The 13,668-nt window shown below is 41.6% G+C and overlaps 1 protein-coding gene across 7 annotated transcripts in view; it reads left to right on the top strand.

Annotated features, from left to right (window-relative positions):
- The window catches only part of SRGAP1 (SLIT-ROBO Rho GTPase activating protein 1), a 297,632-nt gene that overhangs the window by 145,139 nt on the left and 138,825 nt on the right, over positions 1 to 13,668 (top strand). For all 7 annotated transcript variants that reach the window (XM_082254987.1, XM_082254986.1, XM_082254988.1 and 4 more), the window contains exon 4: positions 6,078 to 6,140. In XM_082254987.1, the coding sequence (XP_082111113.1) occupies positions 6,078 to 6,140 (63 nt within the window). The remainder of the gene's footprint in view (positions 1 to 6,077; positions 6,141 to 13,668) is intronic.

Below are 13,668 nucleotides of genomic sequence, written 5' to 3'. Positions count from 1 at the left end.
ACAATGTATGGGCAGGCTGTGAATGTACCCTAATTGATTGATCGATCAATTTGGGTACAACCAGCCTGACAGATTTTGCATGCGATTATTGCAAGCGACTTTCTTAGCTGCTAGCAATCATGGTGGCTAACCCCTCCGTGAGAACACAATGGCTCAGCGAGAGGGATTTCCAGTGAATACGGTCTGGTTGCAGGAAAGAAATTCGCTCCATCTATGGCCAGCCCTAAAGCGGAACTCCAGCTTTTGTTACATTAACACGTGAGACCGCTTAAGCTACATACACAGAGGCATATATCGCACTGTGTTCCGGGTTTGAGCCAAGACTTCCTGTCTCATACCCGGAACCCAATAGAGTCTATCTGAGCCACTCAGCCATTAAGAGAAAACTATGTAATCTAGCAATGAATACAAAGCTTCCTCTGCTTGGCTGAGTCAAAGGCGGGCTGATGATGTCACAACCTTTGCCAATCAGAGGAAGCTATGTAAAGTGTAACAAAAGATGACGTTCAGCTTTAGGCTAGGTTCATGCTGATGGGAATTGGATGCCCGTTTCCCTCATCCAATTCGCATGACAGGAGAGTGTGACCGGCTTTCAATGGAGCCAATTCGCAGAGCTCTGGGGGTGACCGCGGTCCGCATTGTAAAAGGGTCCTGTGCGTCTTTGGCTCCATTTCAGGTGCAAATTCAGGCAAAAATTTGGACTTGGTTTGCACCTGAATTGGTGAACAGGGGCGCCCCGAACCCCTGCTGTGACCTACAGCTGCATTAGTGAGAACCCAGCCCTAATGGTGTAGTGTACACAATGTTTAATCATAGAAAAGCAATTTACGTTGTCCTATGCTTCCACAAAAAAATAAAAATGTTAACAATAGGCATATGATTCCACCGCTATATTCATTTGGCAGCCCTTGGAAAGTATTACTTAAGCTGTGTGGGTGCAGTTTACAGGAATATGTCACTCTAGATGTGATGAACAAAATGTGATCATCTTGGAATGTGGATCTTAAACGTTGCAAATTCATTTTGTTATGGATCCTTACCACCAGCTATACTAAAAATACACTAAAACAAAGAATTTCAGGCAAAACAGATTGGGGGAGCTCCATAAAGAGTTGAGCTGCGTGAATTCAGTTTCCCTTCTAGTTTTAAAATCATTTTGCAATTAAAAGTAGTTTACAGTTTGTGCATGTTTGTTTTTTTTTTTTTTTTATAGTTTCAAACTATGTCCCATTCTCTTTGTTTTTGTGTCTTTTTAATTATCAAGGTTTGCCTCATGTTTGCATATCATTTACAACATCAGTGAATTGATTTTCATGCTTGCTTGGGGGCATATATAAGATATGCTTATGTCCCACGGTATGGATGATTTGCATTAGGTGTACCAAATTAACAATAGCAGTTGCATAGTTTTTGTAAATTATGTGCATACATTTGCATATTGTAATATTTTTTTTTTTCAGGATTTCCTTTGCAAATCTCCAAATTTCTACCACTATATGAGGACTGAGATTTAAAGATGAACAGGCTCTGTGTTCTGTATAGATGTGTGGTAGAGGAGTTTATTTCAAATTTGTTATCCCCTCACTGAGTTTTCCATTGTTTTAATGTTTTTGTCGTTCATTGTTGCTCAGAATGTTTCAGAATCTAGGATTGTAACGGCGAGTATACAGTTTCCTGCTTTTGTATTCACACCTGAGCTATTCAGTCTGCTGAGTCAGTATAATAAGAAATATTGTTTTTCCCATGAAGTTAGTAGTTTGATAGTACTGCACAACACATTTTGGATCTTTTTACACCCAGCAGATAAGTTTTGTAGGGTCAGGTTTTCTGTGGATTCGTCTACTGTGGTACTGTGTGAGAAAATGTAATAGAGTAATGCCCCGTACACACGTGCAGAGCGTCGGCCGAACGATCGGCCGTCTTTTGTCCAGGGCTGTCGGTGTCTGTTGAAAAGTGCAAAAGACTGCACAAGAATTTTGTCCGCCGACTACAGCCGACTGCAGAAGTGATGTCATGTGATGGTTAACTTTCCCTGTGTTTTTTCTTTTCTGAGCATGCCCAGTCTTGCAAATCTGCTGTCTGTCGGCCGAATTCTGTATTGACTGGCGAACAATCGGCCGCTCTGGTGTCGGCATACAAAAATTTTAATGCTTGCAGGACAGATTCTTTTCGGCCGAAAGTGCGCTGTCGGCTGTCGGAAGCATCATACTAACAAGCCAAAAATCGGCCGATCGGTCGTCGGCCGAATCTTTTCGGCCGACAATCTGCACGTGTGTACGGGGCATAAGTGTCCAGTAGTACCAAAAACTTTCTAGATTCAATTTTCTGGTGTATGTCTGTCTGTCAGTCTGGTTGGTTCCGGCGATTACCACCATTTTATTATTTTGAAAAAAATCTAAATTAACGACAATACCTGTGCATGATAGACTTTGAATTTGTCGTTTGTGTTTGAATTTTTCATCTGGATACACGCACTACACTTGCCTTCTTTTCTGCTTTACCTTTTTACTACTTTTCCATTTTTTTTTAAACAGAATGTTCTATCAAAATTGGGAGGCTTAGAACTACTGTTTGCTGATGCTGTCATTTCACCCTATATTTTCCCCATTGCCTTTCACATTGCCAGAATATGAAATACTGTATTCATCGGCGTATAACATGCACTTTTTCCTCCTAAAAATGGAGGAAAAAGCAGCAGTGTGTGTTATACGCCGATATAAAAAAAAAGCAGCGCCGTGAGGTAGAAGGGGGTGGGTGGCGCCGAGGAGAAGAAAGGACAGGACGCGCTGTCATCGGAAGTCCCGCCTCCTATGCCAGCATCTATCACAGGCTCCGGGACTTCCGATGACAGCGCGTCCTTCCTTCTCCTCGGCCCCGCCCCCTTCTACCTCTCAGTGCTGCTTCCTGGACTTATTTAAAAGAGATTCAGATAGTGGCAATGGCGCTGGCGGGGCTGCATATATGGGCACTGCGCTGGCGAGGCTGAAATTATGAGCACTGCGCTGGCGAGGCTGCATGTATGGGCACTGCGCTGGCGAGGCTGAAATTATGAGCACTGCGCTGGCGAGGCTGCATGTATGAGCACTACGCTGGCGAGGCTGCATGTATGGGCACTGCGCTGGCGAGGCTGCAATTATGGGCACTGTGCTGGCGAGGCTGCAATTATGGGCACTGCGCTGGCGAGGCTGCATATATGGGCACTGCGCTGCCGAGGCTGCATATATGGACACTGAGCTGGCGAGACTGCATTTAAGGACACTGCGCTGGCGAGGCTGCATTTGTGGGCACTGCGCTGATAAGGCTGCATTCGTGGGCACTTGTAAGACTGCATTTGATTAAAAAAAAAAATGTTCTAAGTTCAAAGCTGTTTATTTTAAATTTCAGCTTTTTTCCTGAAATTTCACTCCTAAAATTTAGGTGCGTGTTATACGCCGATTAAATACGGTAATTGTAACCAAAAAGTCCAAAGCGCTTCCTTAAGCCTAGTACACACACTTGTTTTTCCATTCAGCCCAATGGATTGAACAAAAAATTGCTAAAGAGCTTGAGAGGAGCTGCTGTACTAACAATCTGATGTTAGTACAGTGATCTCTCCCACTGAGCTATTTTGTTCTGACGGGGTAGAGGCGGCCCCCCTCCAGAACACACCGGTCACCACTGTCAGCCATTGGCTCAAAGCGCTGATCGGGAGCAGGATCGGCAGACCTTTTCTGGTCATGACCCTTTGAGAGAAGCTAAATGTTCGGCTGGCTTCTGTCGGACCGGGTGCCATACACGCGGGCTGAATGTCAGCTGGTTTCTATTGAACCGGGCGATACCGCCTGATTTTCAATCCATGTGTACGGGGTTTTAGAGTAAAAGGTCATGCCAAACAGTCCACTCTAGGGAGCGCTAGCCAACCACCACAAGAATTTAGGGCTCTAACCAAATATTAGGACTTCAAAATCATAAGAGGTCATATCTCACATAAAGGTAAGATAGAGGGTGAACGGAAATGTTTCCAGTTAAGGCACAGACACCATCATGAATCTTTCAGCGGTTTTAAAAGAAGTATGGCCAATGCGGTTTTGGCCATACTTTTCTTGTGGGTCACACACATTTTTGCTCTCCTGGGACTCCGAATCATCTGACAGCGGGCTATCGGTTCGGGCTCTAGAAGGATTCATCCAGCTCTCAGAGCTTGAATGAACACCCCCCCCCCCCCCCTCCAACCTGACTGAGTCGCTGCTCTCTGCTGTGAGAGATCAATGGTCATGTGATCGCTCCGTTCTCAATCTTAGAATTGGCTGGGAACAGGTGGGTGAGTTTGAATGATCGTCTCCCTTAGCTCTTTCAGGGGCTACTAAAGTGTTTTTATTGTTTTCTGTGCCTCTTGTGGGAACATTTCCCCTCATTTCCTGTTTTAACCCTTTTGTATTAAAGGTTTTTTTTTTTCGCTTTTAATTGTGTACAGCTTTGTTGTACCATTTCCTTATCTCAGGTTGTTTACATCATGTTACAAAGTATCTACTCTCATATTTTCATGCAATAGCATGGCTTTTTTTTTTTTTTACAATTAAATTTTTTTTATTGTTAGACATATAAACAAGACAAATATTTACAGCTACAATACATTACTCTGCACAAGAAAAAATATTATCCATACATACAAACACAAAAAAAAAAAAAAATTATTTAGGAGAGGAAGGGAAGGGGAATATCAATAAACCAATTTAGAGGCAGAAAAGGAAAGAAAGAAAGAAGAGAAAAAAAAATAAATAAAAATATAATATATAAAAAAATAGAATATCATCAATTAGTTAATAAGTTCCTGCTTCTATCATTATGGAACAGGTGACATTGGCACGCCTACAGCATCGATCCAGGCTGACCACACTTTATCAAATTTTTTTGGGCAATTCCTACTACCGTATGTAAAACGGTAGAATGGAAGTGTCTTAGTAACGGCAGCTATCCAGGTTGATCGGGTGGGAGGTTCAGGTAACTTCCATCGCAAAAGGATTTCTCTCCTGGCATAAAACAGGGTATACATAATACACATTTTAGCATATTTATCCCCAGCCACTTCTGTAAGGTTACTCAATAGAGTTACCTTTGGGTCCAAAGGAATCATAGTGTCAAAAATTTCCCCAATAGTATCCGTCACCGCTTTCCAAAAGGTTGCCAGCTCAGGGCACGACCAAACAACGTGTAAAAAAGTACCAATTTCATGCCCACATCTGGTGCACGAGGGATCCTTCATGGGATATATCCTAGCAAGACGTTGCGGCGTGTAGTATGCTCTGTGTAAGAATTTGAGTTGTATGAATCTGTCCCTAGCCGCTATCATTGAGGGGATATAATTATTAACCGAGTCCTCCCAATCTTCAACAGTCAGGTCTGGGATGTCATCCTTCCATTTATTATAGGTTTTCTCAAGAGACTGACTATGATCTGTTGAGAGTATAAAATATATAGCAGAGAAAGTTTTCCCTATTACCTTAAAAGTTAGCATTTTCTCCAAAGGGTCTGATTCCAAGACAACAGGGCCTTGGAACTGGGCCCGCATAGCATGACTAAGCTGGCGGTAACGAAACCCCATAGTGGGAGGCAATGAGTGGGTAGACTGGAGAGTGTCAAAGCCTTGAAGTCTTCCATCTTTAATAACATGTTTCATGGTCACAATCCCTCTGGCCGCCCATACCTGGGGATCAGGAAGTTGATACAGATGTATTAGATTAGGATTACCCCACAGCGGAGTGTGGGGGGATATATGTAGAGGTGTGTTATATATCACCCGCGCCCGAGTCCATATCCGCAGCACCGTCTTCATCAGACTGGTTATTTTAGGATGTGCCCGTTAAGCATGGCTTTTTAAAAAGGTTTGCAAGTCAGACTAGTATTTACTAGACTCTGTAAATTTAGGAATCTTTCATACAAATTATTTTTTAAAAGGCCTTTATTTGAAACCACAGTACAATTGCCTAAATGATCTGCGCTTTGATAGTTTAGTTTAAGCAACAATTTTTTAAAAGCCTGCAAGATGAGATAACTGTATTTGCATTCAATTTACACTGCTTTCTCTTATTTCATTACAGAGCAAAGAAATTGCTTTTCAGCTTCATGAGGATCTAATGAAAGTACTTAATGAGCTGTACACGGTAAGCACCACATCTGCAGTGTTATTATATTTTCTGCATTGCAACATCACCCCCTTCTATCTGGGTCAGGAGACAGCTGAAGAAAAACTCCTACTCTCTTAAGTAATCCACACACTGAAAATGTCAATATAAAAATCTTCTACCTATTGTGTCAGTGACCTGGTGCCTGTTTCCATTTTGTCCCTTAAATGCATAACTCTTGGTTGAGAATTATAAGGATAGGGCCACATGTGGAATTTTTAATAGTTCTTTAATGTGGGAATATATTGATTGTTGAATAGCCTGTAAAAGGTCACTATGATCGTTCAGAAAGGTTTAAGTAAGGCTGCAAGTGAACATGGTAGTGAAACTGTTAAGTGTGTGATTTCTGGCATGTATGTACTATTATGTTATCATGCCAGTTTCTGCATCCTTACCAACCCTTCTATACAGTAGGAAAATAGCCTGATTCCATTTGTGTAGTTATGTGGATTATAAGGAAAAAAAAAAAAAACGTGGCAAATATAATTATTAATAATTATTATTATATTATTATTATATTATATTATAATTATTATTAATATAATTAGTTATATGACTAAACCGTGCGGTTTTCCACAATAATTATGTGCAGGATACGCATTGGACCAAGCTAGACTGGCAATTCTGCCCTTTACCAAAACAGCTAGTGCATCTGAGGTAATTGGTGGGCTGATGATCACTTCTGTGGGCTCCTAGCCCAACTTCTCTTTATGTGATGTGATGATACTAAGTTGACATGGTCCTAGCGTAATTATTGTTCCATTCTCTAAGCATGAACTAAAGCGTTTATAAAGTCTTTTTTTTTTTTTTTTTTTTCTTTTAACCACCTCCCTACCGGCCACTGTATATATACGTCCTGAGTTTAAACCTAAATACCGGTGTTATGGCAGCAGATAGCTGCCATAACCCTGGTATTTTTTTAAACTGCAGACGATCGGCTTTCCGATAAGGGTGGTCCCAGTGGCGGATTCGCCGCGAGATCACCCTCCGGGATGGCGGAAGAGTTGCCCCCCCTCCCGCCGCTTCCCGGTCCTTTTCCCTGCTTACCGGACCCGCCGGCAGCGGGGAAAACAATCGGGTCCCGGATCCTCACAGACAGGATGTCGAGTGAGGGCAAGCTTGCCCTCACTCGACTCTATGCTCTTGGAGGACCGGAGCGACGGCAAACATCGTTGCCTAGCAACCGGCTTAAAGGTCCCTTTTTTTTTTTTTTTTTTTTTTGTCATTTTTAAAATTTTTATCTTTATTAGTGTACTTGTGAGATCTGAGGACTTTTTGACCCCAGATCTCACAAAAAAGAGGTCCTGTCGTGCCTATTTCTATTACAAGGAATGTTTACATTCCTTGTAATAGAAATAAAAATGATCAATTTTTTTTTTTTTTAAACGGTGTAAAAATAAAAAAATTATAAATAAAATAAATAGTTAAAAAAAAAAAAAAATTAAAGCGCCCTGTCCCCGTTAGCTCGCGCGCAGAAGCGAACGCATATGGAAACCCCGCCCACATATGTAAACGGTGTTCAAACCACACATGATCGATAGAGCAAGAGCAATAATTTAAGCCCTAGAACTCCGCCGTAAATCTAACATGGCAACCTGTAGAAATTTTTAAACTGTCGCCTATGGGGATTTTTAAGTACCAAAGTTTGTCGCCATTCCGTGAGCGTGCGCAATTTTGAAGCATGACATGTTGGGTATCTATTTACTCGGCGTAACATTATCTTTCACATTATAGAAAAAAATTGGGCTAACTTTACTGGATTCTTATTTTTTAATTCAAAAAGTTGAATTTTTTCAAAAAAAATTGCGTTTGGAAGACCGCTGTGCAAATACGGTGTGATAAAAAATATTGCAATAATTTCCATTTTATTTTCTATGGTCTCTGCTAAAAAAAAAAAATATATAATGTTTGGGGGTTCTAAGTAGTTTTCTAGCAAAAACAACTGATTTTAGCTTGTAAACACCAAGTGTCAAAAATAGGCCCAGTAGGCAAGTGGTTAAAATAAAAGTTGCTCTGTGCCCTTCACCAGTCCTACGCAATTGCTCTTGGCTCCTTCTCCTTCTTGGTGTGTCCCCATAAGAAGCTGCTTCCTATTGTGGCACACCTGCGGGCTTGCCCCTGAGCCGTACAGCCTCCGTCTATAGACACAGACAGCTAGGCTTTCCCCTGCCCCAGCCAATGGCTCACGCTGCTATAGCAAAGCCTGTGAGAGCAGCGAGAGGAGGAGTAAGCCTCTGCGGATGAGCACAGCACCGGATCAAGATTGGGATTAGGCAAGTATAAGAGAGATGAGGGACTATACACATACCGAAACATATTTTTTACTTTATTGCAGGGTAGGCTTTACTACTGCTACTTTAAATATATGCTGTTGGGTTGGTAGTTCAGTAGCTGCAGTAAAACACCTATTATTTTGATTCAGTAATTTTTTTTGTCAGTTTTTTTTATGTCTGTGATCACATTGGGGGGACATCTTCCCTTACTTCCCGTGACATCCATAGAGGAAATGAGGGTGCACTTGTCACAGAAAGGCACAGACAATCAATAAAAACTGACAGAAATTCTAATCCTTTCCCACTCTCCTAAAGTGTTTGTCTGTGATGCTTTTAGAGATAGTTCTATCATTTCCTGAGAAAATCAACCCACTAAAAAATTTTTTTCTTCTGGAATTGGAATTTTTGTGCTGTTATAGTTATTTATTGCAATTTCCAGGCATTACAGCGCTCTATATGTGAAACTTTTTTAGGGCTAATTGCACTGCCTCTATTTACATGCTTTTTCTTGAAAATGCATGCTAATATGAAAGCATGCTGTGAAGTGAGCCTCAAGGGGTCTGTATATTGGGCTTCATTCAGTATTAAAACGTATGTAAACCCAAACAATAAACTACTTTAATTTGCTCCTTTTTTTTTTGTTATGTTTGAGAAGCGCAAAAAAATTTTGATCTTGTCAGAAATTTAGAGCTGTCCTGGGTTCTCTGCAAACTTGTGTGTTCTCTTTAAAGAGCCCTTTTGGTTTTTATCTTGAACTAGAGAATGGTTGGCCTTTATGTTGTAGAGTAGTGGTCCTCAACTCCGGCCCTCGGGGCCCACTAACAGGCCAGATTTTAAGTATTACCTTGGGACGATGCTGACTAGAATACTGCAATCACTGAGCAGAAAATGAGATCACCTGTGATGTAATTTAGTTATTTTGCAAACCTGGCCTATTAGTGGGCCCCGAGGACCGGAGTTGAGGACCACTGTTGTAGAGAACTGATTGGGAGTAGGTGAGTAGTTTGAGTAGTTTGACACAAGACAGTGGGCAGGGCTGACCACATTCTGCCAACAAAAAAAGCTGTGTTTTGTCAGCATACAATAGGATTTAGGACACCTATTTTTCTTTACCTGCAGGGCCTTTAAGGGGAATATTTTTATCTATTGCAGAGATGTACGGTATGATGCAATTTGAAGGAATATTCCAGTGTTCTTTGGCTGGCCATAAATGTTTTTTCTTGCAATTCATACAATCTACATGCTGTCAGAATACATTGATTTGGGGCTGCAGCTGACTGATCAACAAAAGTTTTCCAACAGTCCCATTCAACGGCCATAGATGGATTGAAATTCGACCAGTCTCTGCTGAACTGCAATGCAGTATAGGGCGTTTCGTTTACAAGATCATGTAATTCAGACTTGAGCAAATTGCAGCCCCAGGGCCACACTGGGCCATTTGACAGTTCCTCCGCTGTCAGCATGCCTCTTGGAGCCTGCTGGCTTTGTCAGTGAGGAAGCTGACAGGCTAGGCTCAGAGCGGCATGCTGACAGATGTCCATGTGGAAAGCTGCAAGAACTGAAATAAGAGAGCCTGAGGAGCTGATCAGTACAGTGGGAAGAGCTTTGCCTAGGAGATGTCCTGATGCTCTCCTGCCACTCTACCTGACCAGGTCCTTTTTCTTTTAGCTCCTGCACACTGCAAACCCCAGGAGTCGTTCATCTATTCTAAACTCCAGGTCAGGATCTACAGAAATACCCGTTTTACTGATCTCGGGCTTTCTCCTTCCAGTCACTGCTTTTCAGAGAGCATTTGACAGGCAGTGAGGAGGGTCATTAAACTCTGCAGAACAAGTTTAAAATGCCACATCCGTGTGATGGGAACAGCCCTGTCCCGCTGTTATGGGCTATGCAGAGAGCCGTGAATAGCTGCGGCCACCGGTGACCTGTTATAGTGAAAATGGTCGGCAGCCACTCATAAATCTGATTCCTTCCGCTACAATTTGCAATAGCCTAAATCACCGGTGTGGATCTAGCCTTCTGCAGGCAAAACTTTTTAGGAATGAGTATACAACCAAACATTAATATTGATTCAGTATATCCTTATTTAATGCATTAGTTACTTATGCTGGAAATGTATGCTAGCCAGCAGCGTATAAAGCCATGCTAATATTTTTAATCCATGTATTTTTGCAGCTATTTCTGACAGTGCACCAGCTGGTGTCCCTGCATTTGTAAATCACATTCCTTTTCAATCCTTGTGCTGCCTGCAGACTGGCTGTCACATGAAGAGAAAAGAGACATTTGGTAGCATTCCAACAAAGTCATTTCCCAATCTTATTTATTCTCAGAAGTGATCAAAGTGGATAAAATGAGGACAGTGCTCAATTAAAATTATGGAATGTGACATCTTAATGAATACATACATTTTAAAGGGAATACACCTGACAATAAAGGACAACTCTTCTAGCACCACTGCAGAAAAATAAGCCTCTGTATAAAAAACAAAAAAAAAAAAAAAAACCTTTTTTGTTTGGGAGTTCCTTGTACGTCTCTAAGGCCTCATGCACACTGGGCGTTAAAAACGCCACTTTTAGGAGCATTTGACATTTTATTTCTGCCTCTAATTGCCCCCTCTGTGTTCGCCTAGGTGTCCATGCATGCACACATAGTTGTCAATGCGTTTAGAGGCGAAAAAACAAAACACTGCCAGCATGTTCAAGAGCAGAAGCATTTTGGCTTAATGCGTCTCAATGTGCCTAAACATTAGTCTCATTTAGCACTAGAGCGTTCATTTATTTCACTAGCCAGAAATAAATTTTAATTCTGGCCAATGAAATTTCCCAAACGCTTGACTCGTCTAAACGCATTTACAAAAACGTTGCTTTAGACCAGGAAAAAGGGGTTCAGGAGAACTGGACAAACGCCCACTGTGCATGAGGTCTACAATTGTTCAAGAATAACAAAAATATCATACATGTGTCCTCCCCCTTACCATATGGCTTCCAGTGCCTTTCAGAGATGATCGGCACTACAGACCTCAGAATAGGGTATTTGCAGGCATTTAGAGCACCTTCTAAGCACCCCCAGCTTTCAGTCCATGAATATGCCATAAGAAAAGTGGCACTAATCACCTATTTAAAAGAAAGAAGCAACTCACGCGGCCAAATAGCAATTGAATTGACAGAGCTGCCGCAAGCAACCCAAAGTGTTCCCATACCTTAGATAAATTAAATATAAATAATAAATGATCTAACTGTGCATAGATACAGATTTATGAAAACAAAAAATATAAATATATTTATATTCACCGGCCACTTTATTATGTACACCTGTTCAATTGCTTGGTAACACAAATTGATAAACAGCCAATCACATGGCAGCAACTCAATGCATTTAGGCATCTAGATGTGGTGAAGACAACTTGCTGAAGTTCAAACCGAGCATCAGAATGGGAAAGATGGGATTTAAGTAACTTTGAACGTGGCATGGTTGTTGGTGCCAGACAGGCTGGTCTGAGTAAACTGCTGATCTACTGGGAATTTCATGCACAACCATCTCTAGGGTTTACAGAGCGTGGTCCGAAAAAGAGAAAATATCCAGTGAGTGGCAGTTGTGTGGATGAAAATGGCTTGTTGTCAGAGGAGAAATGAGCAGACTGGTTTGAGGTGATAAAAAGGCAACGGTAACTAAAATTACCACTTGTTACAACCAAGGTATGCATAATACCATCTCTGAATGCACAACACATCGAACCTTGAAGCAGATGGGCTACAGCAGCAGCAGACCACACCAGGTGTAACTTCTGTCAGCTAAGAATAGGAAAATGAGTCTACAATTTGCACAGGTTCACCAAAATTGGTCAATAGAAGATTGGAAATACATTGCCTGGTCTGAGAAGTCTTGATTTCAACTGCAACATTTTAGATGGTAGAGTCAGAATTTGGCGTAAAAAACATGAAAGCATGGATACATTCTGCCTCGTATCAACAGTTCAGGCTGGTGGTGTAATGGTGTGGGGGATAGTTTCTTGGCACATTTTGAGCCCCTTAGTACCAATTGAGCATTGTTTAAATGCCACGGCCTACCTGAGTATTGTTGCTGACCATGTTCAAACCCCTCTGACTACAGTGTACCCATCTTCTGATGGCTTTGTCCAGCAGGATAATGCACCATGTCACAAAGCTCAAATCATCTAAAGCTGTTTTTTTTTTTTTTTAACATGACAATAAAGTCACTGTACTCCAATGGTCTCCACAGACACCAGATTTCAATCCAATAGAGCACCTTTGGGTTGTGGTGGAACTGGAAATTCGTATCATGGATGTGCAACCTACAAATCTGCCGCAACGGCGTGATGCTATCATATCAATATGGATCAAAATCTCTGAGGAATGTTTCCAACACCTTGTTGAATCTATGCCAGGAAGAATTAAGGCAATTCTGAAGGAAAAATGGTGTCCAAATCAGTACTGGCAAGGTGTACCAAGTAGAGGCCTGTAAATGTACACAAATAACAGTAAACACCCTCCAGGAGTTTAACCTATAAATCATAGAAAATATTATTGTATGAAGAGCGAGACCATGTGACTTCACTTCCAAATAGTGGGAATAACAATTAAGCACACTGAAAGTCCTTATGTGTGAAGTCCAAAACCTGGGAGGTGCTGTTGCTTCAAATCAACACACATACTTCATTATGTATAAATTGTGACTCTGATCCTCCACCGGCTAGCATGCACACTTACCTACAGCACAGACTCCTAACTGCAATCAGACTCCAAAACTGTCCACTCTGCTCAGGGTTAGGTGGATCCACTCAATCCTCCAATTGTCTCCAGTAAGCAGCTCAAAAAGACAGAGCAAACGCATCCACAGTGGAAAAAGTTTATTAAAACATTAAAAAACACGATAGAAAACTACTCTGAGGTAGATAAAGTTTCATACTCTATAAAACCTCATAGGAGTACCAATATGGCTGACTTTTGGTCTGGGCAGGAAGTGATGTCACCCGCTACCGGTCCGACGCTTTGCGTCACATGTCTTGTGACTTCATCAGGGATCTAACTACATATTTGCTAAGCACTGCCTTTTTTGTGCCAACCCAAATAGCCCATGCAACATTTTGGCCACTCCAACCCTTCAACTTATATTGATTTGACAGTTGGACCCTTCTATTGGGAGAGTGCCCAAAAATAGAAGGCTGATGTTTGCCTCTGCATCCAGCAGTGAAATGCAACTACAAGGTACCAAAG

This window comes from Pelophylax lessonae (genome assembly GCF_965119305.1).
Source record: "Pelophylax lessonae genome assembly, chromosome: 4".
Lineage (NCBI taxonomy): Eukaryota > Metazoa > Chordata > Amphibia > Anura > Ranidae > Pelophylax > Pelophylax lessonae.
Note: the sequence above shows the minus strand (reverse complement) of the source record. Positions and strands in the feature narration are given on the sequence as shown.